This window comes from Mastacembelus armatus, chromosome 19, assembly GCF_900324485.2.
Source record: "Mastacembelus armatus chromosome 19, fMasArm1.2, whole genome shotgun sequence".
Lineage (NCBI taxonomy): Eukaryota > Metazoa > Chordata > Actinopteri > Synbranchiformes > Mastacembelidae > Mastacembelus > Mastacembelus armatus.
In genome coordinates, this window is record NC_046651.1 from 14918632 (window position 1) to 14944218 (window position 25587).

At 41.2% G+C, this 25587-nt stretch overlaps 2 protein-coding genes across 3 annotated transcripts; one reads left to right on the plus strand and one right to left on the minus strand.

The window, feature by feature from the left end:
- The first annotated feature begins 452 nt into the window (after positions 1–452).
- glud1b (glutamate dehydrogenase 1b) lies at positions 453–13355 on the plus strand. Its single transcript, XM_026315537.2, has 13 exons — positions 453–1030; positions 4676–4756; positions 5074–5129; positions 5676–5739; positions 6900–6994; positions 8509–8688; positions 9975–10112; positions 10279–10416; positions 10533–10613; positions 11243–11366; positions 11505–11596; positions 11980–12042; positions 12340–13355. Exons 1-13 carry the CDS (start codon positions 634–636, stop codon positions 12457–12459), a joined length of 1629 nt encoding a protein of 542 aa, XP_026171322.1. The 5' UTR covers positions 453–633; the 3' UTR covers positions 12460–13355.
- Positions 13356–17096: 3741 nt separating this feature from the next.
- Positions 17097–25517, minus strand: sncgb (synuclein, gamma b (breast cancer-specific protein 1)). Of its 2 annotated transcripts, XM_026315215.2 has the most exons (5): positions 24324–25517; positions 21111–21280; positions 20672–20689; positions 19753–19794; positions 17097–19023 (listed from the first exon to the last, which is right to left on the minus strand). In XM_026315215.2, the coding sequence occupies exons 1-5, from the start codon at positions 24442–24444 to the stop codon at positions 19015–19017; spliced, it is 360 nt and encodes a 119-aa protein (XP_026171000.1). In that variant the 5' UTR covers positions 24445–25517; the 3' UTR covers positions 17097–19014. The 2 variants fall into 2 exon arrangements, with proteins under 2 accessions (XP_026171000.1, XP_026171001.1); XM_026315216.2 differs by lacking the exon at positions 20672–20689.
- Between the last annotated feature and the right edge of the window lie 70 nt (positions 25518–25587).

The following is a 25587-nucleotide window of genomic DNA, read 5'->3' on the forward strand; positions in this document are numbered from 1 at the left end:
TATAGTAGTTTGTGTTTGATTTTAGCCTTTTAGTGTTAATTGTGTTATGTTTTTATCTATATTTTTATTGTTTTGCATCATTTTGCAGTTATGTATCTTGTTTTGCAATATTTTAGTAATTTTGCTGCCTTTGGGGTCATTTTCTCTCTTTGCAGCTACATTGTGTCTTTTATTAGTAGATTTGTATTTTTATATTTGCTTTTCTTTCAGTTTTTTTCTAAATGTCTGTGTTGTTGTAGGTTTCTTATTGATTGTCCAGCAGAAAGGTTAACAGCATCTTCTCGTGTGTGCACTGAATGTATGACGCTGCACGTTAAATCTGATTCTGAAAATGATGGTACCATCTCTCGCGCATTTCACGGTTCAAACGCTTGGCTCGGCCGCGCCCCTCCGTTGGTCCTCCTCTTCCGCGTGCGCCCGGCGGAGCCCCGGTGCCTCCTTGGCTCGTGCTGCCTTTTAAAGCAAACTGACTCAGCATGTGGGTTCCCACTCGGCCGGAGGACGGGAAGCGGTGAGAAGCTGTTGTGTCCTTCATTTTACCCCCTCTCCTGTCGTCATCTCCACCGCCCCTGTTGTTTAGCTGCCTTTTTATTTGGTTTATTTGTTTGTTTACACGGTTAGCTACTTTCAGTCATGTATCGGTATTTCGGGGAGCTGCTGAGCCGCTCCGCGGGCACTGCCCTGGCCTCGGGGTGCGTGGATTCCGCTCTCCCTGTGTCCTCGTCTCTGATGCGGGTTCGCCGCTATGCCGACGCAGCGGACAAGCCCGACGACCCAAACTTCTTCAAGATGGTCGAGGGTTTTTTCGACCGCGGCGCTGCCATTGTGGAGGATAAGCTGGTGGAGGATCTGAAGACCAGGGAGAGTCCCGAGCAGAAGAGGCACCGTGTGCGGGGCATCCTCCGCATCATCAAGCCCTGTAACCACGTCCTGAGCGTGTCCTTCCCCATCAAGAGGGACAACGGAGAGTGGGAGGTGGTGGAGGGGTACCGCGCCCAGCACAGCCAACACAGGACGCCCTGCAAAGGAGGTAAGACCTGATCCAGACCTCCCCTAGTGCCCCCTTTACAGCTAGCTTAGCATTAGCAGCGTTAGCTCCTGGACTTGCCGTTAACGTCACACCTGGATTCGCTGGTTTCATCCGTACACAGCTCTATGTTCATGTTAAATCCCTGTTTATAATGGTTGTTTAGTTTGTTTTCTGTGTTTGAAACTACTCCCGTGATGTGTTACGCTGTTTTTACTGAGCTTCATGCTCATCGGTGGCTGTAATGTTTGTTAGCTTGCAAGCTAGCAGTCAAATTACAGGAGCCCCCACAGCCCATGGTGATTGTTGACTTCCGTGCACAGCAGTTTAGACCAGTCCAGCGAAGAGTTTCTCACAGTTCAGTGTTTTGCTTTGGTTCCAACCTGGAGTGTATGTCAGTGATCTGGTCTGATGTTATTCTAAGTCAGATATGTGGTGTGATGGAGAGGGCGACCCTGCAGGCATTAGGGGTTATGTCATTGAGCATCTGAGACCTTGGTCTGTACAAAACACTTGGTTGAGCACTAAAGACCTGTTTGTCTGACACTTCTGTCAGGTGACTCATGTACACATGCAAACCCAGGCAGGTTGTCTAAAGCAGGGCCAATCACACACTGTGCCACTGTCTAGAGGTTCACATGTGGAGTGTCAGCCTTGAGCAAATATAATATGACAGGGTGACACCTGCTCTTTAGTTCAGAGTTCATGGTTCAAAGCAGCAGCATAAGAAATTACTGCTGCAGTGCACTCTGGGTAAATTGTGAGGTGAGGGATATGATGTATGATGAGTGCAGGAGGCGTGAGAGTTGGGGAGGGGGTGGTTCTGTTTCCAGGCACTCCTATTTGTCAGCAGGTGGTGGAGGGTGCTGTGGACAGGAGGCAACAGAAAGACACATGCTATTCAGCCAGTCAAAGGCTATGTTTGAATGGTGTGGAGCACAGAGTGGCCTTGTGTTACCACTGTGAAACCTCTCACTGCACCTGCCTGATATAAGGAATGTTAGACCTATTATAGGGAGGCATATTCCTGCTCAAGACATGCATATGGTCTGTGGGCTGTATACACCAGAATGTACACTGAGTTAACAATTGTCTTTTAAAATAAAAATAAAAAGCTGGTTACAAATCAGTTCATCCATTATCACAGTAATCCATCTTATCACAGTAATGGATCAGTGCACTGATTTATGAATCTGCAGCAGTGCAGGCAGGTTATTAGTGAGAGATCACTCATTGATTTTCCTATATGCTTCTAACAGTAAAAGAGGCTCATTAGTAGCTCTCTATTTCATAACAGTCTGAGGGGAGCCGGGCATCACAAAGCTAAATGAAATCCAGCTTGACATTAATAGTCCTCTACAGTGGTAGTATTACTACATATCTCCATCTCGCTTTTTTTTTTTTTTACCAGTTCCAGAGATGAAAGTTAATAGATGTACAACTTAAATAATTTTCATTTACCTGACTGTTATTGTTTCTGGTGGCTCTTACTATAGTTATGCCAATTTCCTAGTTAATAGGTTAATGATAGGGACAAACGCTGATCTTCTTCAGTGGGTTTAATCATTGATATAGTGCATATACTCCTTGCAGTGTTCAAACTACAAAGTGCAAAGGATGTTTTGTGTGTGCATGTGGTGCCGATACACCCCTTCTGAGAGTAACAGAGCTGCTGGGCTGGACAGCACTGCTCTGCAGACTGGACACCTTCACCTCTGCCTCTGACCTGTAGAAGGGAGTTGGTGGGAATTCGTCCTATTGGTAAACACTAGAGTCTGCTAAAGTTTTGTCTAGTTTGCTAAATGGTTAACATCCTTCTGCTTTCTGTGCAGAAGTGGCATAAATCTATTTGTCACTTTATGTCACTGTTGTCACGTGAAAACCATGAGAAGTTACATAGATGTTCAAAAAAGTTAAAACCCATGCAGAGAAATAAATGATTTATCAAATTAATATTTAATGACACAAGATGTGACTGAATGTAATGTCAAGGGCATCAAAATCTCTCCTGCTTAAATTCATACTTTGAATACAGTTTGGATCAGTAAACCTGGAAACAGTAAACTGCTTGTAGTTATATGATGTACATAAACTTTAACAGATGTATTCAGCATTCTGATGTTTGAGAGACCTTGCTTCCAATACCATGGATAATTGGACATATTAAGAAGACTTGCAAACTTTTATTAGCACTCGAAAACTACCAGTTAATAAGAGGAAACAGTTACTAATGAAAACACAATTATTCAGATAGTAAAAATGGACTGAATTGGAGTCATTTAAACAAAATGCACCAGGATTCACGCAAGAGGCTCAGTGAGATTTAAAAGGAGTCTTGATATGTGGCAGGCTGCTTTACACTCTAGATGCCCTGAGGCAGATAGCTCTGTTGTTTAGGCCTGACTGTAGAAATGAAGCTGCTCTGGCTGCTGCAGGAGCTGTGGATTTCAGTGTGCACTCAAATTTTCCAGCAAATCTGCCTTCCATTTCAGAGGAATGTGTTTATAGATGTTTTGGTTCTTGTTGCTTTGGCGGGCTGGGCTGGCCTGGGTGAATAAATGGATGGTTGGGTGGGGGATGGTTATGTAGCCAGGCCTTTTTCCCTCCTTTAATTTGATCAGAGAGCTCAGAGTTGTGCTCTGTTGGTGTGCAGTAACTCGGCTGATCTTTGTTTGAATGGAAATGCAGCATCGAGGGGGAGCCACAGCTGCATTCTGAAAGGTGGAGCTTTGTTTTGGGGTATTTGGTCTCTTCCTTGCTTAAACACTGTAATGTCATTCAGCGTTGTGAAGAGCACACTGGGGGGATATAAGTCTCTGATTGCAGTAACATGAATGGAAGTGACGTCATTAAGTGGCACTTCAAAATGACATCATGGTGGGTGGGCACTTGTGGGTTCCTGTGTTTCTACATGCACTTGAACAAAACAGACACACACACACAGTATTTACAGTATGTCTGCATAAATCAGTCTGCAGTCTCCTCTTTGTGCCATTTGCTATCGAGTGACTGTCAGCTCTTGATGTGCTATGTTTGGTGTTGCTGGTCAATCACAAACACTGTGCCAGTGAGATGGAGTAGTGTGGCTTGGGTAGGCTCGGTGCACAGGCAGCTGGCTGTATGGTCTTGCACATAGGCTGTTGACATTACTGTGGCGAAACTTAGCAAGCCCTGGACAATGGGAAGAAATTACTGTAACTTGAGGGCTGGGGCTAGAATGAAGAGCTGAGATTGGTTCATTAGGTCTCTACCCACCAATCACTGTTAATGTGACACAATAAGTGATCTTTGACCAGTTTATGTGACCTTGTTTTGGCTGTGGAGGACATACTTCGGTCCAGTTCAGTCTTGGACATGGCTTTTTCTCTGATATTCATTTACCTTTTGTGTTGACCTGTTCATATAGTGGCTATAGTTTCAGGGTAGGGCAAGGACTTTCTAAAGTTGAGGCATTTGAACTCATAAAACAGCATATACTAGAAGGATACAACACAGCCTACTTCAGAATGGTAGAAATATGCATTTGTAGCATACAAAATATCAATTTAAGCAGAACAGAAACTTTTAGTAGATTTTACTTGCTTCCAGTTTTTTGCTTTTATGGTGACAGTGTTGTGAAATACTCACTGTATGTGTGTGTTTCCACAGGTATTCGTTACAGCACAGATGTGTGTGTTGATGAGGTCAAAGCTCTGGCCTCTCTGATGACCTACAAGTGTGCTGTTGTTGGTAAGTATTAAAGTCTCAGCCTTCCACCAAGACTAACGGTGGATAACCCCTGAAATCCACATCAAGCATCTCTTACTAAAGTCTTGCTGTTTATCCACCTTGAAGTCAGTGTTCAAAAGGAACCAGGACAATCCCTTTAAATGTATTTGTAGCCATTATTGATTATTTAGTAGTCTCACAGAATAGTTGTCCAGCCTCTATTTAGTCTTTACACTGATTACACATTGACATATGTAATTCTACTTGAATATTTTAATGCCATGTGTTTAGCTCTGTGTGGGATCCACTAGTGTTTAAGCTGTGTTATTCTTCTCCAGATGTGCCATTTGGGGGAGCAAAAGCTGGAGTCAAGATCAACCCCAGAAATTACTCTGTAAGACTTCTTATGTCAATACTTCCATATATACATGTAGAGATACACAGGCTATGTAATGCAATACTTAGAGGAAAGCAACAAAGCCTAAAATAAGCACATAACATTCACAAGGCTTGTAATGATTGGAGGGATATCAGTTTTCCTGTCTCTCTCTCCTCACATTCAAACAAAAACAGAGGATGACTCAATCGTGCAAGAATGTGAAAGGCAGGGCTACTGTCTTTTCCTTTGACTTAGTTGTTTTTGTTTTTTTTTTTTTTTTGCTCAGCAAGGGTAAATTAAGGGAGAACAGAAAACCATTAAAGACAGGGAACATAAATATTCCCTATTTGTATGTTCATGGATATTTTGAGAAGCAGATTTAAAGGTCATTAGGTGTTGCCTCAGAGCTCACAGATGACTAGCAAGAAAACGTTAAACAAAAACCTCACAGTTCTATCAAAATGCATGGAGCATATGGAAAATGCATGGAGGATATGGCTGAGGCAGGGATGGGTTTGTAGGACGTCAGGTCCTTAACTGTGCACTTTCTGACTTTTGCAGGATAATGAGCTGGAGAAGATTACCAGGAGATTCACTATTGAGCTGGCCAAGAAGGGTTTCATTGGTGAGTTTTTGTATTTGTGTTCTTGTTTTGAATTGTTAAGTATATTACTCTAAAGTTAGGAAAAAATGTACAGCTTGTTAGAGTAATCATTTGTTGTACTGATTGGTATTTGGTGTGTTATTTGGCATAATACTTTGCCAGACAAAATGTATTTCCACTGTTGTTGCTGCTGCTGTTGGACAAAGCTAGTGGTGAATATATCCACTGAGTAGTAAACATTTCCTGTCTGCTGTGCATGTTTGGTAGCTCAGGGTGTGCCTGTGTTAGCGGAAGAGCAGGACAGTAATGGTGAAGAAAATAAGTTTGGCATAAAGGATTAACGTGAATTTTATGCTTACAGATGGAGAAAGCAGAAATAATAACATATCTCCTAATGTAATTCATATTCTGTAAGGAGTGGTAAAAAATACCTGTACCACAGTGTAGAAACACTGCTGCAAATAAAAGTTAATGTTCCAAATTTAACCTAAGATCCAAAGGTTCTAGAGCAGCTAAAGAAAAAGTGCATTTTAAGGAATGCCTGACTGCAAACCATGACTATATTATTAATGACTGTGGTTCTTATTGATGTGTATGTCAGTGTAAATACTCCTGGGGAGCTTGTGAAATTCCCCCTGAGAATTAATAAATTCTTATCATAGCTTTCAACAATATACCATCATTGATTTAGTGATTAGATGCTATTAATTTGTCTATTATTCATTTGGATCTGCAAAGTAGCAAAGAATGTTTATGTTTACAGTTCAAACACAGCAAAGAGAGATATGACACTGTGGTTGTTCATAACAGTAGTTGTCATTGGTGGAAGTTTTACACATTGGTGAATAGACAGCACACTGCACATGCCGCAGCCCTCATCTGTCAGTGTGAGTACATCATGCACCACTGAGAGACTTGGTCATGCTCCTCTCTCTCAGTAGTCCCCTCCCCCATTGCTCTACATGCCAGCTTGTTTTTGAACTTGTTTCAGGATATGAGGCCCCTGAGGCTACATATGACACAAAGCTTAGCACCTCCTTTTCTCTGTCATCTAAATCTGTATCACTGATGGTATAATATTCATTCTAACTTTTACTGTTAACAGAGGGCAATGTTGAGTGCCATACTTTAACTGTCCCACTTCTCCCTCCCTTTCTCTCCTACCTCTCTTTGTTCACCAGGACCTGGCATCGATGTCCCAGCCCCAGACATGAGCACAGGAGAGAGGGAAATGTCCTGGATCGCCGACACATATGCAAATACCATTGCACACACTGTGAGTTCAGCAAACCTGGTTTTTGGTACTGTTTAAAAATAGGCCAAATTAGAAATGGAATGACTCACTTGTAAACCATGAACAGTGGTTTCCTGCCTCTCCCTAACCACCCAAAGACACTCCAACTCTCCTAGAAGCAACTTTACAGGCTGAGCCTTATGTGTGCTTTGTTAATAATTCTCCTATCAAACAGGATCTGTTTGACTTCTGATAGAAAATATTTACTCATGTGAATGTTCATATTTGTGTGGTTACACGTTTTATCTAAGTTGTCAAGTATTACAATGGTCAGAAACTCTTGATCTTGATTTGAACTTGTCAAGCAGATGTGTGAAGTTAAACTCCTGGATGCTTTAGGAAGGATCCACTGCAGTGTTAAGAAAACCTGACTAATATGTGATTGTCAGAGCTGAAGTGACTAGTGGCAAATGGTAAATATTCCCTAGGCTTTTAGGACTGTTGGTCAGACAAAACGAGCAACTGGAGAGACCAAATGATTAACTGGAAAAAATGATCACTAGATTATTGATAATGAATTATACTGTTAGAATTATATTTGTATTAATTTCTATTGTTTGGTCTATGAATTATCTTGTGAACAACATCTTTGCTATAGTTTAGTGATATATGAGAGTGAAGCAACACTAATACTGTCATTTGAGAAGCTGGAACCAGAGGACCTTTTGCCTTTACACTATTTCTTGGCTGGAAAAACTTTTGAAAACATTTGATTATCAAGATAATTTCCAAATCATTTTCATTCCCCAAGAAATAGCAGCTTTTTCTGTAGCTTATTTATGTTTGGCCATGATGTCATGTTTCATGTAAGAATTGCGTGTTAGTTTATTGCATTAAAATGTTAATGACTACAAACATTATAGTTCACTAGATGTTGGAGAGAGAAGAGAGCAGATCTGCACTCCTCTGTCATACATAAATTATAGTTTTTTACTAAAAACCTAATTTGGCTCATGACATCTGTTTCCCCTTTCTGCTCTCCTCTCTAACTCCTCTCACCTTGTCCAGTCATGTCTCGTCTGTTCCAGATACCCCTGGCAGGGCTTTGCAGTGGGTGGCACATCCTGCTCTGGGTATCTGAGTCTAGAAGACTGAGTAGTGTGTACTGATATTCAGTCAGATGCTGCACTGCCTGGTACTGTGGCACTACACAACTATGTGCTGTGTGCATGTTAGTAAGTCAATGCCATGGCTGGAAGCTAAAGCTGCTGCAGAAAGAAAAGATGTAGTACAGCTGGTGGCCAGTAGATGCTGCTTCCCTAAAATCGTATCCATTCAGAATTTTCTGTAGAACCTTTCGTCCAAAAGTGTTGGTCTCTGTATTTTCAGAAGTGTTCCTGATGGCAACTTTAAGTATGTTTTGTTTTTGCAGAGCTGTCTTAGCCAATCAAATTCACTGTTTGCTCTCAGTGCTTTGCGTGAGTGGAAAACCTAACATGAGGCTTCCAAAAGGTTTTGTGTACATTCTGTGTACTCTAATCATCTGTGTGTTTCAGGACATCAACGCCCATGCGTGTGTGACAGGAAAGCCCATCAGCCAGGGAGGAATTCACGGCCGTATTTCAGCTACCGGTCGTGGAGTTTTCCATGGCATTGAGAACTTCATTAATGAGGCGTCCTACATGAGCATGCTGGGCCTGAGCCCTGGCTTCATCGACAAGACCTTCATTGTGCAGGTACACACAAACGCATACAGTACATGAGTTTTATAGTTAGAACATTTTGGTCAAGAGGCAGGAGGTCCTCAACCTTAAAAATAGTGCAGATATATGCTTACAGATACTCACAGGATTTAAGTTTTCATTTGAAATCATGATGAGGAGCTTTAGAGCTGCAACTCAATCATAGCCATGCCATCTGTTTTTCACCAAGCCCTGATTTCCTCATGCTGAACAGACAGCAGTGAATAGACACATCCTGAATCAACAAAACATTAAAAGATTTGTTCTTTCTTTTAGGACACCACTAGTTTAAACTGTAAATCTGTTAAGAGAAGAAGTGTGTCTGTGGGGAGGAAAAGTCAAAGAGTAGAGCTTTCTCTTGCAGTTTCACTTCCATTTGTCACATGGCAGCTCCTCACGTGTCATGGACACACACAGCACTGATAAATGGGTACGGAGCCTCTGCTTTCCTGGAATGGTTTCTATAATTACCACTTTTTCATGACAACAGTATAAGATGGTAATTGTGATTAACAACCCTGTATTTGCAAAGAGGCACAAAGATGCTGAAGGGAGGTGACGTTAGTGGGATGATGATGGGTTAAGGATGTTGTTGAGGAGGTGAAGAAGCAGTGAAAGTGTCTGCGTCATGACTTAGATTTTCAAATAGCTAAACCTTATTTCTGTGTGTATTTGAGGATTATGCTGTGCTGAGATTAGGATTTCTTAGAGATGTATTAGTGAGGGGAGAACAGATTTCTAGTGTGGTATCAAGATTAAAATGGGCATGTCTTTACTTCTGTATGGCTTTTTTTTTTTTTTAAATCAGCTGTGATGTGAGCTCTTTGTATCCCTGTTAACCTGCACTTCCCTTAGAGCCGAGCTGTGGGTGTATGAATATTGGCTATATCATTTATACAGTTCTTATCCTTTAATATGTCTGGATGTATGTCATTGTAACCTGATCAAGATGTCTTTATAGTAATATTTAAAATTACTGTTACATTACAGTATATTTATGGTGCCTTTTAGATTGTAAACAGATGACAGAATTAGTTTTCTGTTGTTTTGTCTGCTTTATTTGTCCAGTCTTGATTTCTCAGCCACATGTACACAAAATAGTTTAATCAAATATATGGCACCTCTCTGCCATGTTTCTAGTTGCCCAGAACAAATGTTGGGTGGGATGCTCAAAAGACTGCATTCTGCAAGTTCACCACTAGATGTTGCTATTACACATTGCACCTTTTTAACAGCGATAACCCTAAAGATAATTCCAAACTTACTGTGCGTTTTCACAGGGCTTTGGTAATGTTGGTCTCCACTCCATGAGGTACCTGCACAGATTTGGGGCCAAGTGTGTGGGTGTTGGCGAAATTGATGGTGCCATCTACAACCCAGAGGGCATTGACCCCAAACAGCTGGAGGACTACAAACTGGTACCAACACAACCATCTGTTTTTATTGTTTATTTTGTCTTTAGTTAAAATATTTTTTCATAGTTCCTCTTTAATCAATTTCTTTTTAATATTGTTATCAGATGATCTATGTTGAAAGTACATATTTTTGCTAATCTTATAATATTTTTTGTGCTTGTGTCTGCAGCAATATGGCACCATTGTAGGCTTCCCAGGAGCCAAACCGTATGAAGGAAACATTTTAGAAGCAGACTGCCACATCTTGATTCCTGCTGCTGGAGAAAAGCAGCTCACACGCAACAATGCCCCCAGAATCAAGGCCAAGGTAAACACTTTCTATGATTTACCCAAGATCCTGTGTCTGACATTATTTTTGAGTAACAGAGCAGCCTTGTCACAGTGATGTCAGTGATTAGTGCATGGTTGATATTTGTCTTTCAGATCATTGCTGAGGGCGCCAATGGTCCAACCACCCCAGATGCTGACAAGGTCTTCCTGGAGAACAATGTCATGGTTATTCCTGTAAGTACACATAATGCACACAAAGAAAGTACAAGATTTTACATTTTTCCCATGGAAACATTTTACCTTCAGATATGATGCTGGGTTTAAACACTTGGAAAACAATTTATAACTAATTTGGTTTCCTGAATCTCAAAATTGCTATGAGGCTGAGAAATGACTAATTTGATATTTTCATTATAATTAGCAACAATGGCACTAAAAGTGAGTTTGACTCCACTATAAGTTTAGTTATATAAACTAATTTCTTCAACATTCATTCAGTTCAGTGTTGGTCAGTTTCACTGACTTACACTATAATTTATTTCCACTATTTATTTTGGTGTCTTTATTTCATAAAATAATTTTTTTTCCTTGAAAGTTTTTTAAAAAAAAGGCCAGTAACAAATTTTATACAGAAACTCAAACCCAAACTGAATTTGGTTTATACTGTAATGGTTAATTTTATTAATCTGTGCTGTAGATCTGCACTGTTGTTGGTTTGAGACTCCGCATGGGAATAACAAAATCTTGGGTCTTTTCCTTTAAAGCCTTTTGTAGTAGAGAGCAAATATCATCAAATTGATTTGTACATAGAGACAAGTGAAACCTGCTGCACCCTGTCTGAGGATGTGATGTTTAATCAACAGGACATGTACCTAAATGCTGGCGGTGTGACGGTGTCTTATTTTGAGTGGTTGAAGAATCTCAACCATGTCAGCTATGGAAGACTGACCTTCAAATATGAGAGAGACTCAAACTACCACCTGCTCAGTGAGTAAAAGGCTGCAATTGAATTCTTCCATTATGATTCAGCTAGTGTCATCAATGTGTGTATGTGTGTGTGTGTATATATATATATATATATATATATATATACATATATCTTCTTTATCCTTTTGTTGCTTCTAGTGTCTGTGCAAGAGAGTTTAGAGAGGAAGTTTGGCAAACAAGGAGGACCCATCCCTATCGTCCCTACTGCTGACTTCCAGGCCAGAATTGCTGTGAGTAACATTTGCTGGCTGACACATTTATGCTGAGACTAGTGCAGGACAAAGTGAACTCCCATTCTTTTCTGTAAGTCTGTACTGGTAAATCCAGTACTTCCTCCATAAAATAAACACATACAACCACACTAAAGTCCAACATTTAGATACATTAGGTACATACAATTTAGTAGATTTGTTGTGCCATCAAATACACATGGCATTAGTACACAGCAGACACTGACAGTGTTGACACAACATGTCAAGAGTTGCAGTAAACTGTGCAAATGTGGAATAACCCACATTGATTCTAAGAATAACATGTATAAAATATGTGTTCACAGGTTTTCATCACCAGATCCTTCTTGAGACTGTGTGGTTAACATTTATCTGTTTTACAGGGTGCCTCAGAGAAGGATATTGTTCACTCTGGGCTGGCCTACACCATGGAGAGATCTGCACGTGTAAGTGATCTGTAGGACAGTGGTAGCCAACCCTGGTCCTTGAGGGCCACTGCCCTGGTTGTTTTAATATCCCTGCCAATTGAGCGTCTGATTAACTGAATACTGATTAGTAATGGTTGTGCCAGGATAATTTGAAAACGAGTGGGCCAGTGTTCCTCAAGGACCGGAGTTGGCTGTCCTGCTGTAGGACATAATACAGTCCATCATGTTTTAGTAATCAGGAGAAAATAGCTGGTAAATAGCTGAGTAGCTGGTGCAGTACACAGTATGTAAGGTGATTTCTTCTGCTCTTTTTAGCAAATCATGCGCACAGCAAGCAAGTACAACCTGGGTTTGGACCTACGAACGGCCGCCTATGTCAACGCCATCGAGAAGGTCTTCAAAGTCTACAATGAGGCGGGACTCACCTTCACATAAAACGCCAAGCATCAGCCATACTTCCTCTCCCACTGCTCTCCTGCTATGGATAACCCTTTCCTACCTTCTTCCACTTTGTATACAGCCTTCAGAACATATCACTGTTTGCTGCTGCTCTTTCACACATAGCGAGACACTGGCTAGCCTAGTATCTATATTGTGATCTTTGTGCTGCCATTATACTGAGTCTCTGTTTAAATATCTCTCTGTTCTTGTTATTGCCTGAGGCCCCTTCCTCATCTGTGCTGCTGTTTGGCAACCACACTAAGAGAGTTCCGAATGCACGTGTGACCTTCCTGTTTCAGTTAACAGCACTACAGATGCCTTATTTCAGAAAGAGGTCTGCTCTAAAAGGGAGACAGTTCAGTTTAACTTTAAATAAATTTAGATTTCATGTCATGTGAATAAAGAGTAATTGTATTACACTTGAGTTTGTCTTGTCAGTCTTTAAAGAATAACTTTTTAACCTGCTGTACTTCCTATAAAAAGGTGACTATATGAAATCTCATTTCAAACATTTAACACAAATCTTGAATCCAAAGGAAGTAGTCATAATAAAAACATTAGGCATAGAGCCACTGTATATATTTTTAAGCAAAATACAGCAGGATAAAAAAACAAAACAAGGTTATTCTTTAAGGCCTAAAGGTTACTAGTAAATTTGCCAATGTTAGGATTCCCAACAAATTTTTTTTCAGTTTTTTTTTTTTTTTTTTTTATGGATTCGAACGATGCTCTACTACCTTTCCTGTCTCTCTATGTCTTAGACGCAGCTTCTCCCTATCTCCTCCGCTGGCCGCTCGGTTAACCGTCCAGCTCAACATAAAAATTATTTTGGAGAATATAACTTTTTTTCATTCTTGGAAACCAATAAAATGCTTAGAAAAAGATTAAAATGTGTGTCACAAGTTTGTTTGCATTCTTTGAAAGAAAAAAACTATTTTAAATGAACTATTGCAGTCAATTACGTTTTTGATTAATCAGATTTTTACAAAAAAAAAAAAAAAAAAAAAAAAGTCTGTCTTATTGCCAAAATACGAACCTTAAATGAGTTTGAGGATTCACTGGCCATAGAATTGTGGTGGCTTCCGCCTTTTATCTCCAGCCGATCAGCCTCACCTGTGCACGTCAGCTGGCCGGTCATCTGATGGGCAAAGACAAGAAAAACAAAATCACAACAGAAACAAACCAAGGGCCGTAACATATAGGGCGTATTTAATTCACACATTTTTCATTGTACCTACATGACTGTTGGGATGGTACTGGGCAGCTGATGAGCGGTGCCTGCTTTCTTCCAGACATAACGTTTAGAACTGAGGCCAAATAGTTCAATCTTGGTTTCAACAGACCAGAGAATCTTGTTCCTTACGGTCAGAGCCCTTCAGGTGCTTTTTTGAAAACTCCATGCAGGCCTTCATGTGTTCTGCACTGAGGAGAAGATTTCCGTCTAGCCACTCTGCCATAAAGCCCAGATCCCAGAGGGCTGCAGTGATTGTTGTCCTCCTGGAGCTTTGTCCCATCTCCACACAGAATCTCTTGAGCTCAGTCAGAGTGACCATCACTCCACCACCTCTCTTGCTAAGACATTTCTCCCACAATTGCTCAGTTTGGCTGGCCAACCAGCTCTTGGAAGAGTCTTCTTTGTGCCAAGGATCCGGGAAGCATGACGAGGACTACACACAGATACGGATCCAGGAACACAGAAAAGGTGAGTGGTATGAGCTGGGAGATGGGGATCCAGGACACACTGAGGTACATGAGAATAGTAGGAGCTGGAAGACAGGAATTTCAACAGGAACAACAGGAATTTCAGGAAGACCACTGTTACCATTTGAGGGCACAGTACAATCTGGCAACTAGGTGTAGTAGAGAGCTGTCCTCCAAATGCCTAATGAGCACAGGATGTGGCTCATCACCTACCTGCCTCTGGAGAACACATACACAAACACAGAGGGAGAGAGACATGGGAGAGGAAACCAAGAAATAGGAATCAAAATCAGGTAAAAGAAATCAAGGACAATGAGAACATAAAGCTACAGGGAACTAAACACAGGCACACAGGAAATAACCACAAAATAAGAGTACCAAACAGGAAGCAGGGTGTGGATCCTGACACTGCAGGCAGTTGCTTTGACCTCATGACTTGGTTTGTGCTCAGGCAGTCTAGGCCTAGAGCAGCATAACTATGGGTTGGTTCAGAGTCACATGAACCAACCCTAACTATAAGCATTGCCAAAAGGAAAGTTGTAAGTTCAATTCAATTCAATTTATTTGTATAGCGCCAAATCACAATACAATTCATCTCAAGGCACTTTACAAAAAACCCAACAAATCCCTTACCCAACACCCAAGCCTTAAAAGTATAGAGGGTGTCTGCCTCCTAAACCCAGACTGGGAGCTGGTTCCACAGGAGAGGAGCTTGATAGCTAAAGGCTCTACCTCCCATTCTACTATTAGAAACTCTGGGAACCACAAGTAGACCTGCACTCTGAGAGTGAAGTGTTCTATTGGGATAATATGGTACTATGAGGTCTTTAAGGTATGAAGGAGCTTGATCATGAAGGGATTTGTATGTGAGGATTTTAAATTCTATTCTGGATTTTACAGGAAGCCAATGAAGAGAAGGAAATATGATCTCTCTCTGTCAAGACTGGCTGCAGCATTCTGGATTAAATGGAGGCTTCTTATGGAGTTACTGGGACATCCTGATAGTAATGAGTTACAGTAATCTAGCCTTAAAGTAACAAATGCATGGACTAGTTTTCTGTATCATTTTGAGACAGGACGTTTGTAATTTTGGCAATATTGCACAAAGAAGGCAGTTCTAGAGATTTGTTTTATGTGTGAAATAAAGATTTCTAAAAGAAAATGAAAGACATATCTTGGTCAAAATGAACCCCAAGGTTTTTCACAGTAGTGCTGGAGGCCAAAGCTATGCCATCTAAAATAGCCAGATTGTTAGAAAAGCTGTTTCTGACGTTTTTAGGCCCAAATACAACAACTTCTGTTTTCTTTGAATGTAAAAGTAGAAAGTTACTGCTTACTTCATGTTAAGTCCGTGGATTTACCCAGAAAATGGCCCAATAGTCTATGAAGTCCACATTGTTTGCTGGACACCACTTAGACCCTAGGTCACTAACCGGCGGACCGCGGTCCGGGTGCGGACCCAAAAGCTGCCCCATACAGACCCGTACCTACAGCCAAAAGAGAAGGTTATGATATAATATAAAACATAACGGGGCGCTTTTATGTCCACCGGCTTTTGTAGACTTTACGGTAGTGGAAACGCATAGACCAATTGCATGCGAGTTGAGCCATCCCACGTGGTACCACTCAGCCAATCAAGTCTGTGCATTCCAGGAGGTAAACATTACGACTCTACAGTAAACAGAGCTAGAGGCAAGTTACACATGAAAAGACGGTTACAAAGAAAAAGAAAAACGCGATGCACGTAGAAAACAAAGGGAGAGAAACAGGCGAGTGAGACGAAGAAAGGGAGAGAAAAATAAGGAACAAATGGCGTCCTCCAAAAAAAGAAAAGTGGACAGCGAAAATAGAGCATTTAATCCGGAATGGACAGACTCATTTCCGTTCATATTTTCCACTGGGAACACTAAACTAGTGTGTCTCATATGTTCACTTATTAAAAGTGCCAATGTGAAACGCCATTATGAGACACAGCATAAAGACACATTATTCCCAAATGAGGCATGCAGAGCTCGACATAACACCGGACCTTTGCTTCAAGAACTTTTTTCTAACTGGACCTCTTTAAATTTTATTTGAATACCCCTGACTTAGACGGACAGCAACGGAACAACATGCGGATAAATATGTCATAGCTGGTCAGAGGCCCAGATAAAGTGAGAGTCACACATTGTTTTGGCAAAGTTACTCACCGGCTCAACACGGACTTCAGCTTGGCAGGATGTTCGACGGACCGTCACCCAGGCTGATTCTCCGGAGCCGCTAACATCCTCCACACCCACTAATGGGGCTAAGCTAGCCGTAATCGTCACCTCCAAAGCTACTAGAAGTTTAAACTTATTCCAGGTCTCATTATGACTAAAAGCTGCAGAGTAATAACTAAACACGTGGCACAGTGAGCAAGAGCGGCCATGCTAGCAGCTAGCTGAGCTAACCGGTAGACTAACGAGCCAAGTAACAAATTAAGTCTGGAAATAGCAAAACATACTAGACAAAAAAAGCCTTGACTAGTGCGGGACGATATAACGGTTTACGAGTAGCTGTACAGTGAATCTAGTTAGTTTTTAGGTGTGTTAGATTTGAACTAACCCGTGAACGAACTGTACAGAAACAGCCAACCACTATCAACCGGAAGTGAATTCACTTACCGGAAATAGTCACCAACAGCCTTTGTTCATGTCACTGTATGTGTTGTCTGCTTTACATTATTTAGTACTTTATAACATCCAAGTTTGACTTGTAGAGCACGGATCTCTGCTTGAGCTCGTACTTTAATGTGTGTGGCATTTTCACCATCAGCTTTCACAAAATACTAAACTCTTGACCTCGAGATAACGGCAAAAAAAAAGGTTATTGCAAGCATGAACAATATCAGTTTCCATGTAAGACCCAACACGCCCCCGCTTTCAATAAATTCTTGACACAAAAGCTGGATTTCAACAAAACCTTTTTAATTTTACTGGCACAGTTTATAAAATCAGCAAATCTGCTTTGATGCCAACATAAACATGGTGCGTGATTTGTGTTCTTGTATTTTAAATGGGATTTGTAATTGATTGTTTTAGTGTGTGTATTGTAGTGTGTGGTCTGTCTGTGTGTGTGTGTTGGGATGTCAGTTTGCTTGATAAGGCAACATGCAGTCATCGGCCTCAAAGTAAAAACACACAATCCTGCTCCAGGCGCAAACACACACACACACACCCTCTGCTGGCTGAAACCGTTTTATGTTAACACACACATGTATGCACACACATACAGACACATACTGATGCTGGGCACACACTGACAATAGCCTATGTCCTCCAAGATACACCTTAGTATAGTAAGTCATCCATAGTACAGCATATTGTCCAAAATACAGCGTATTATATTATGTCATCCAAAATGCACCTTGTTATAGTAAGTCATCAAAAATACGTCATTGTCACTGTCCATTGTATACTATGTCAAACTATCAGAATTTAAGTTCTACACAGAATTGCACATAAAGCTGATTTTTAACATCCTACGTTTTTCATTTACATTTCCTCTCAAGTAGTTTTAAAGTTGGGAAAAACATCTATCTGACACCTAGGATGCTCCAAGTCTTCATTGAAGCTATGTGATGTTTGTACATGAGGGAAATAATCAAACCCAATTAGAAATACTCCAAATGTATTGTGCATAGTTTTATGTACATAAATAATGTACACAATAATAATTATTGATAATGCCCCAGCCCCTTTAAGTCAAATCTAATCAAACCAACAGTTGCTGACTTATTTTTTTATTTTCTTCCCATTTTTAACATTACTCAGCCAATAAATTAAATAGAGCATCTGTGAAAAACTGATACCAAAGTCCCAACTGTTCTTACGCTTCAGACAAACACAGTTCAAGTTGCTGCTCTAACCAGAGAAGAAAAATGAGCACGGTGCATTTGCGTCTTAGTAAAACACACTGTAATATTCCTCTTTCTAAACACAGAGGTGAACACACACTAAGCCATACAAAGCTATGCAGAAACAGCTCATACTCTATAGTTACAACATGTGACAAGTCATTCTGTTCATCTGTTCATGCAGTCTACTGTAACTAACTAACCACTGCACACATTACAGAATGACAGCTGTCTGCAATGCACCATTCCCTGCACAAGCCTTTGGAGATTTATTTAAAATGCCAACAGCCACACACACACACACACACACACACACACACACACACACACACATATATATATATATAAGCTAACATGGACACACAGGTGCATAAACAACAGCTCACACAACCACTCATAACCTGCCTCAGTCACACACTGTCGTGGACTGCAGAAGCTTAACTGTAGTTTAAAAATACAATTCTAACCCAGTTGCCCAGTGTGTGTGTCTATGCTGGAATTCATAGTATGTACTGTATGTGTGTGTTTCATGCATGTGCATAATGAAGGTGTATCATTTTTTGTTTGTGTGTGGGTGTGTGTTTGTGTGTGAGCTTTCCCTATTGGTTGGTGGGTGTTTGGGCAGGAACGACATCAGGGCTCATATAAGGAGGACATTAACACACAGGTGAGGCGATGGTAAGGCGGGCAGTGAAGGAGAAGCTACAGGCTGCAGAAAATCAGAGGGGAGAAGAGGAGAGGTGGGAGAAGCCTACTGTAACCGCAGGAGGGAGGGATTAGGGAGTGACAAGGCAAGGGAGGCGGAAGGGGCAGTAAGGGCTGAGGTGGAGCATCTGGAAAAGTTTGTCTTATTGATTTTGGTTCCATAAAGTCACAAAAAATATGCTGAATATCTGGAGTCTGGTTCAGCGAGGCAAGAGGAGCAGGGGACTGCTGGGAACATGGGGAAGGGGGAGTCCTGAAGACGACTAATAACCCTGGAAGGAAGGAAAGGGTGAAAAGACAGAAAGAGTGATGTCAGTGGCGAAGGAAGAAGTACTTCAAGCCTTTCTTTGAGTAAAAATAACAACTAATGTAATAAAAATAGGGAGTTAGAGGAGGAAAGTAGCAGAAAATTAAATTATTTAGTGTGCTTCATTAAATTCCACCACCACATTTCAGGGAAATATTAAATATCTTTTTTAATCCACTACATTTTTCTGGCAGCTGTAGTTATGTGTTACTTTTCAGACTGAGATTTTACATAAAAATGTATGCTCACAATCTTGTAACCCCTGCACCCCTATTTACGACCAAAATGTCTAAAATGACATTAACAGTAAGAGAAGTGATACAGGGAGGAAAACTCAGTGAGACTCAGAAGGTCAAAACTTATGTAAAATAAAAATAACTCACATTTGTGACCATTCACAAAAAAGCATCACAACCTGAAGCTGCTTGTTATGTTTCAAATGTTTACAGCTTTAACATTAATCTACAAAGTAACCTATAACCACAGCCATCATATCAAATTAAGGTAATAAAAATTATATTTCCTGCAGAAATGTAATGTAAAAAAGATGAATGAAATACCTGAGTAATGTACATAAAACTAAAATACAGAAAACAGTATTTAGCCTAGTTATTTTATACCTGTAAGATGCATTCATTAATCGTAAATGATCTGTTCTGCTTTTTTTGCAGTAACTGCAGTACTCTGATCTTACCTCTCCTCCTTCACCACCACGCTCCATTCCCCCATACTCTCCCTGTAGGAAGAAACCAGAAGACTGACGTTTAGACACATAAGAGAGGTGGAGCACACACTCCTGAGAGGATGAACGAATGAGATAATGAAAGGGACAGGGCCTCAAGCACCAACAGCAAACAATTTCATCTTTGTTCTCCAGCTACGATATAAATAAAGCAGCTACATGTACAGAGACCATGCTCCTATTATCATGCTGCAAACACTTCCCAGTGGGGTCAGTTAGTTGATTAGAGCTTTAGAGAATCTAAGAGTGAAATAAAAACCTTCACCTGCCAGACTCCCGGTGCACAGTTCTTGTTTAGCCTGAGCAGTGCATGAAGCTGTTTTTGTACATGCCATGAATGTTTTCTCTGCTGGAGATGTGGTTGAGGATCTGTATGCTACTGAAGCTACATGGTTAGAAATGGAGGATTTTAGTATAGTTGTTGCCTAAACCACATGACTGAGTGAGTCTTAGAGGTCAGAGGAAAGTGATTGCAATATTCAGAGTAAGGACTTTAAAGTTAGTGCATCATAGTGTTTCTATGTTGTTACATAGCCAATTGTATATTTTGCTCAAAGCAAAATTCTACAAGGATTTTAACCTTGGAAGCATTACTGCAGCTTCTGTTTATTTCCTCTCTTGACAGTCACTAAGTCTGTTGTGGACTATCAGCTAATATTCACTGAGTTGCCAGTTTATTAGGTACAATTAATTTCAATCCAGTACAACAGTAAAGCCCACCTTAAAATACAACAATTTGTGACAAAAAACCAGCGTTGCAGGTTTATTGGACTGGAATGAACAGATATACCTAACAAACTAATAACTCAGTGCAGGGAACACATGAATGTCCCCTCTCTGTCTATCCTCCACCACAGCCCACCCCAAGCACCTCGTATATAGGCTCCTCCTATCAGGGAAACAGATGAGACACAAACAGTATAAACAAGAGAAGTGAGAACAACAGTGACAGGATGACACACAAGACAAGCAATCCCACAAGATCACAACAAGAGAAGCAACACAAGACATGAGAAAGATGTGCATGAAAGACACAAATGTTAGATGCTCTTACATCTAACATCTGAAAAACATTTTGACAACACCATTAAAACGAGAAGAATCATGAATTTAGTTTTGAAAAAATCCTAATCCTAAACATCCAACATATAAGAAGAAAAAGATGTTGTGTGGTAATTTAAATAAACATTGTGTTTACTGTATTAGTTTCTTTAAGAAGGAGGGAAAATAAAATTTCTTTGACATATAAACTGGTTCTGCACACTGCAGGTGTCAACTAACTCAAATCTGTGGTAACCATGGTAACTGACCTGGTTGATCAGTCCGGTCGATGCGGCGACGTTCTCCACACCCTCCACGGTTGCCTGTGACACCTCATTGGCCCCGGCAACTGCTGTGTCTGAGACGATGTTGGCCTGGTCCACGGTCCTGTTGGCCACTGTGTTTACTGATGACACAACTCCCTCCTTTGTCTTACTGCCTGTGGACCAAAAAGAAAGATTAGACAGTATTAATTAGTGATGAACATCCCAATTACATCACTAGATAAAAAGATATTTTGTTGTTTCAGCAATTTATTTAACTGGTGTCAGAGAATTATTACAAATGTTGAAATTGTGTAATTGGACATTTGTTTTGTATTCTTGGAATACATGGTTTTAGCTACTGCTGCTCACACTAAACTCTGCCATAACCTTCCTGAGAATGTCAGGTCAGTAGTAGACATTGCTCTTCCTAAAAATAAATCTTACTGCTATTTTTATCCTGTGAACAGCAGCACCTTTCTGTGTAGCCCTCTCTGCTCAGCAGCCCTGTGACCATTACAGTACGATCCCAAGCTGAATAAATCGTGGTTATATAATCAGCTAAAGAGATGGATATGTGGGGGAAAATTATCTGCTCTAAGGGATGCAAAAGAGAAATGGAGGAAAGTAGAAACCAAGAAGGAAAAGGAGAGATAAATCTGCGGGTTAACATCAGTCTGTGGGCACTGACTACTGCCTCTGTCACACAGTCTCCTGCATCCACTCGCCCTCCTTCTGCACGCCTGCTGTGGTACATGAGCCACGTGCCTGAGTACTGAGCAGTACTGCAGTACAGCTCCATACACACACACACACACACACTGCAATGACAAAGCTTATTTTGCTCAGTCACTGAGCCCCCTAAGCGTCACAGCATTTTGCAAAGATCTGTATGTAAGAAATCCTCAGATACAACTTAAGTTCCTTTTTCATTCAAATTATCAGACAGTATAAAGGCAGAAGTGGGTATAATTCTGGCTTGGACACTGCTGAACATGTAGCAAGGACAAGAGAGCAATTTTGGAAATAATCCTGATAATAAATGATAATCCAGATTGAAAGGTTACATCAATAAATGAAGACCGCACGGATTAAAGTATGAAATACTCTATTAAATGCACGAGAATATCACTTTAGTCAGTTTATCCACAGGACAGTGTGCTGTATTAAATGAGTAGTTGTGTTTTTAGCAATGCAAAAGATATGAACATGTGTATGCATTCAGGCATTAATATGCATATGCACAGTTGACATAAAAAGTGTGGGAGAGGTAATAAACTGAGGACCTGCACAAAGAAATCTCTGAACTCAAATAATGAACTATATAAATCATAAGTATTTTTTATATGCATATAATTTATTAGTTCTAAAAAGAAAAATCTGACTGTCAGGAGGTCTGAAGATTTAAGGTACAACTGTCAATATATTCATCCATAAAGATGTGAACATCAGCATTTGAAAATAATATAAAACCATTTTTGGAGCTTTGTGGCTCCTTGTGTTCAGTAACCTGTTGGGTTTTCATCACAAGACACATCCTGCTGTCTGTCCAGGTTTGGCCTGTGTCTGTGAAAGCATGCATACCTTGATAGTGTATAGGAAGCTGACGTACGCACTCTGCTACAGGCAGAGGCAGTGGTTTATCCATGCTTCAACCTTTTAACGTCAGTGATCACGTCCTCTCTCTCCTTTTCCTCTTCTTGTGATTTGGATTCCCCCCCGCCCCTCTCTCTCTCTGTTGCTCAGTTCACTTTTACCTGCTCTACCTGCCCTCTCTTCTCTCCTTTACCTGAGCTTGTCACCAGCCTGTACTTTCTGCAGCACCCAGGTTCTCACCCCTCTACCTCTTTCATCATCCCTCCATCTCTACCCCATCGCTGTCCCATCTGTTCATCCAGGAGCCTCAAAGCCAGAAACTACAAGCCTTTTCTGACATAACACCCCTCTCCCTCCGCTACTTCCCTCTCTCCGTCTCTCCCCCCTGCATCCCTGCATCCCACCATCCTTTCATCTTTCCCTGTGACTGGGGCGGGGTTAAGCGCTTTAGGGGAGGAAGATGGTTAGTCATCGAAGCAGGAGGCACTGGCAGGCAAATCCTGCTGCTGTAACGTCATAAATGCACGCATCAACACAAGGATAGGGTAAGGACAGACCAGGGGGTGGGGGGGTTTAGAGAGCAAATTACTGCAGTGCTGAAGTGATCTTTGCCCCATCTACCTCTCCTCCCCTCCCTCCTTCTTCACTCTTTCAGCTTCTCACATTGACTCTTGCACATAACATTTTTTTTTTTTTTTTTAATTTTCATCATCATGATTAAGATTTTTTTATTCTGCTACATTGGAGTCAGTGTCCTGAAGAAACAGACTGCAGACAACAAACACTTCCTTCACCCCCCTTCCCAACTCAGGCGGCCTGAAAGCGTGGTACTCAGGGTAACCTTGGGATGTGATGCAGCTAGTTAAAGCAAAAGTATGGTAAAGTACAGCAGGAATGCAAACGAGCAGAGCATCTTGAGCATCTTTAAAAAATATTGTATTTTTTTCCTAATTAAAATGCCCTAGGTTTATTTATTTGCATTTTTGTTGAGACCTCTTGCTTTTATTTTAAAATATCTGTGTTTAAATGTCAAAATTGTATGGCAGCCTGTTAAATGTAGGCCAAACCTATTTGAAAATTTTAGAGCGGCAGAGAAAAAAGTCTGTGGGCACTTTGTTGCTGCATTGAGTCCATCACTGGCTGTCGTCAAAATAATCCACAAATGTGATTAAAATGGGGCAGGTGATTAAAAAAAACTGAGGCAGCACATTAGAAATCCCTTTAGTGTCCCTTTTCTTCTGTTCATATTCTTTTTTTGTTCTCATAACAGACCTGGTCCTTCACCAGTTACTGTCCTGCTACCTACTAACAACTTTTTCCATCCCCCTCTAAACCCCCCGTCTACCCCTCACTCTTTCAGGCCCCCACCCTCTGCCCTGCACCACTCCTGCAGTATCTCACCCCAACCAGAGCCCACTCTATCCCCTCCTTTCTTCTTTTTTTTTTATTCCGCCACCTCCTCGTCTCTCTGCTTTTCTCACTGTCCCAAATGTGGACACCCCTGAGACCCCACCTCAAATGGTGAAAAAAAACACATGATACATCCACACACCAAAAAAGTGCATCTCCCCCTGAAATTACCAACTTTTTTTCCTACACTTTCAGTCAGGATGTGTTACGTACCTACATACATCACCCCTTCCTTGGTTTTGGCTGCTGCCTCCTCCATGCCGGCTTTGGTCTTCTCTGCAGCGGCCACCACCCCCTCTTTGGCCATGGAGAACCCCTTCATCAGTACATCCATCTTGGGCGATGAGACAGCTGGGCTCCCCTGTTCCAAACGGGCCTGGCTGGCTGGTGCTTACAGTGAGTGTACAGGAGAGATGATGTGAGATATCAGAATGTGTGTGTGTGTGTGTGTCTGAGCGAGTATGCGAGTGGCTCCTCCTCCCTTTGGTGCTACAACAGAGGGCTGAGAGGACTGCACAGCAGGGCTACAGCACGCAGACTGAGGGAAAGAGGGGGAGGAAACAGTCAGTATGCATGAGATAGAGTGGAGAGGAGGAGGAGGAGTAGGAGTAGGAGAGACGACCGGATGCTGCAGCATTTTTAAGTCATGCCGCAACCCCGCCCCCCAACCATCCCTCCGCTCTCATCCATCCTTCTCCTGATAATCCTAACTTATGATCAGCGCAGCCTCTAGCTTACCATTTGCATATTTTGATTGGCACGCTGCTGTACACACCTTTCTAGATGCTGAGCTTGCAAGCACTGTTACATAACCAGCAGCAGTGGAAGCACATCACATCATATGCATTATGAGATTTTGTCATGTAATCTGTAATTGCATCACACAGCTTGTCCCAAAGATTTGATTTCTTCTTCTCGTTTCTGATTCAGAGTATTACCACTTTAAGTACTGGTTTATGTACTACATTTTTGCGGAGTACCATTTTGCGTGTATTATTACATATTATGCATTTTGACTAAGATGTCATGCCAGTAAAGGCTAAAATAAAACTGAAGTAAGAGAGACAAAGAGAGCACCTGCAGATATTTTTATTGCTAAGAGTGGATAAAATGCTTTGTCATCGTCACCTGAATGAGTCACAACTGCCTCCCTCCTCCTACTCGTCGTTTCTCCCAGACATGCCGACTCAGCAGCACAGTAATTCATCAAGAGGACAAGCAGAGGGAAACAACTGGGGACACAATTAAATCTGCTGCTGCTTCTTAAGATTCTTAGCTTTTGGTTTACATCCCTGCTAATGCAAAGATTATGAGTAAAGTGAAATGTCTGGAATAAACTGATCCATGAAATGCTGTTTTACTGTTACAAAGAGGAAGAAGTCTAGTCTTTTATTTCTTTGGCTTTGCAGAATCACAGTGCACTCTGGTGGCTGCAAGAAATGTAACATCATGACACAGCATTATCACTGCACAAAAT

Excerpts from the sequence above, each read along its gene's own strand:
- glud1b (XM_026315537.2), top strand. The coding sequence starts at position 634 with ATGTATCGGTATTTCGGGGAGCTGCTGAGCCGCTCCGCGGGCACTGCC. Across the intron at positions 6,995-8,508 it reads CAAATACCATTGCACACACT|GACATCAACGCCCATGCGTG; the intron begins GTGAGTTCAGCA and ends TGTGTGTTTCAG. Across the intron at positions 11,597-11,979 it reads ACTTCCAGGCCAGAATTGCT|GGTGCCTCAGAGAAGGATAT; the intron begins GTGAGTAACATT and ends TCTGTTTTACAG.
- sncgb (XM_026315215.2), bottom strand. The coding sequence starts at position 24,444 with ATGGATGTACTGATGAAGGGGTTCTCCATGGCCAAAGAGGGGGTGGTG. Across the intron at positions 21,281-24,323 it reads GGAAGGGGTGATGTATGTAG|GCAGTAAGACAAAGGAGGGA; the intron begins GTACGTAACACA and ends TTTGGTCCACAG.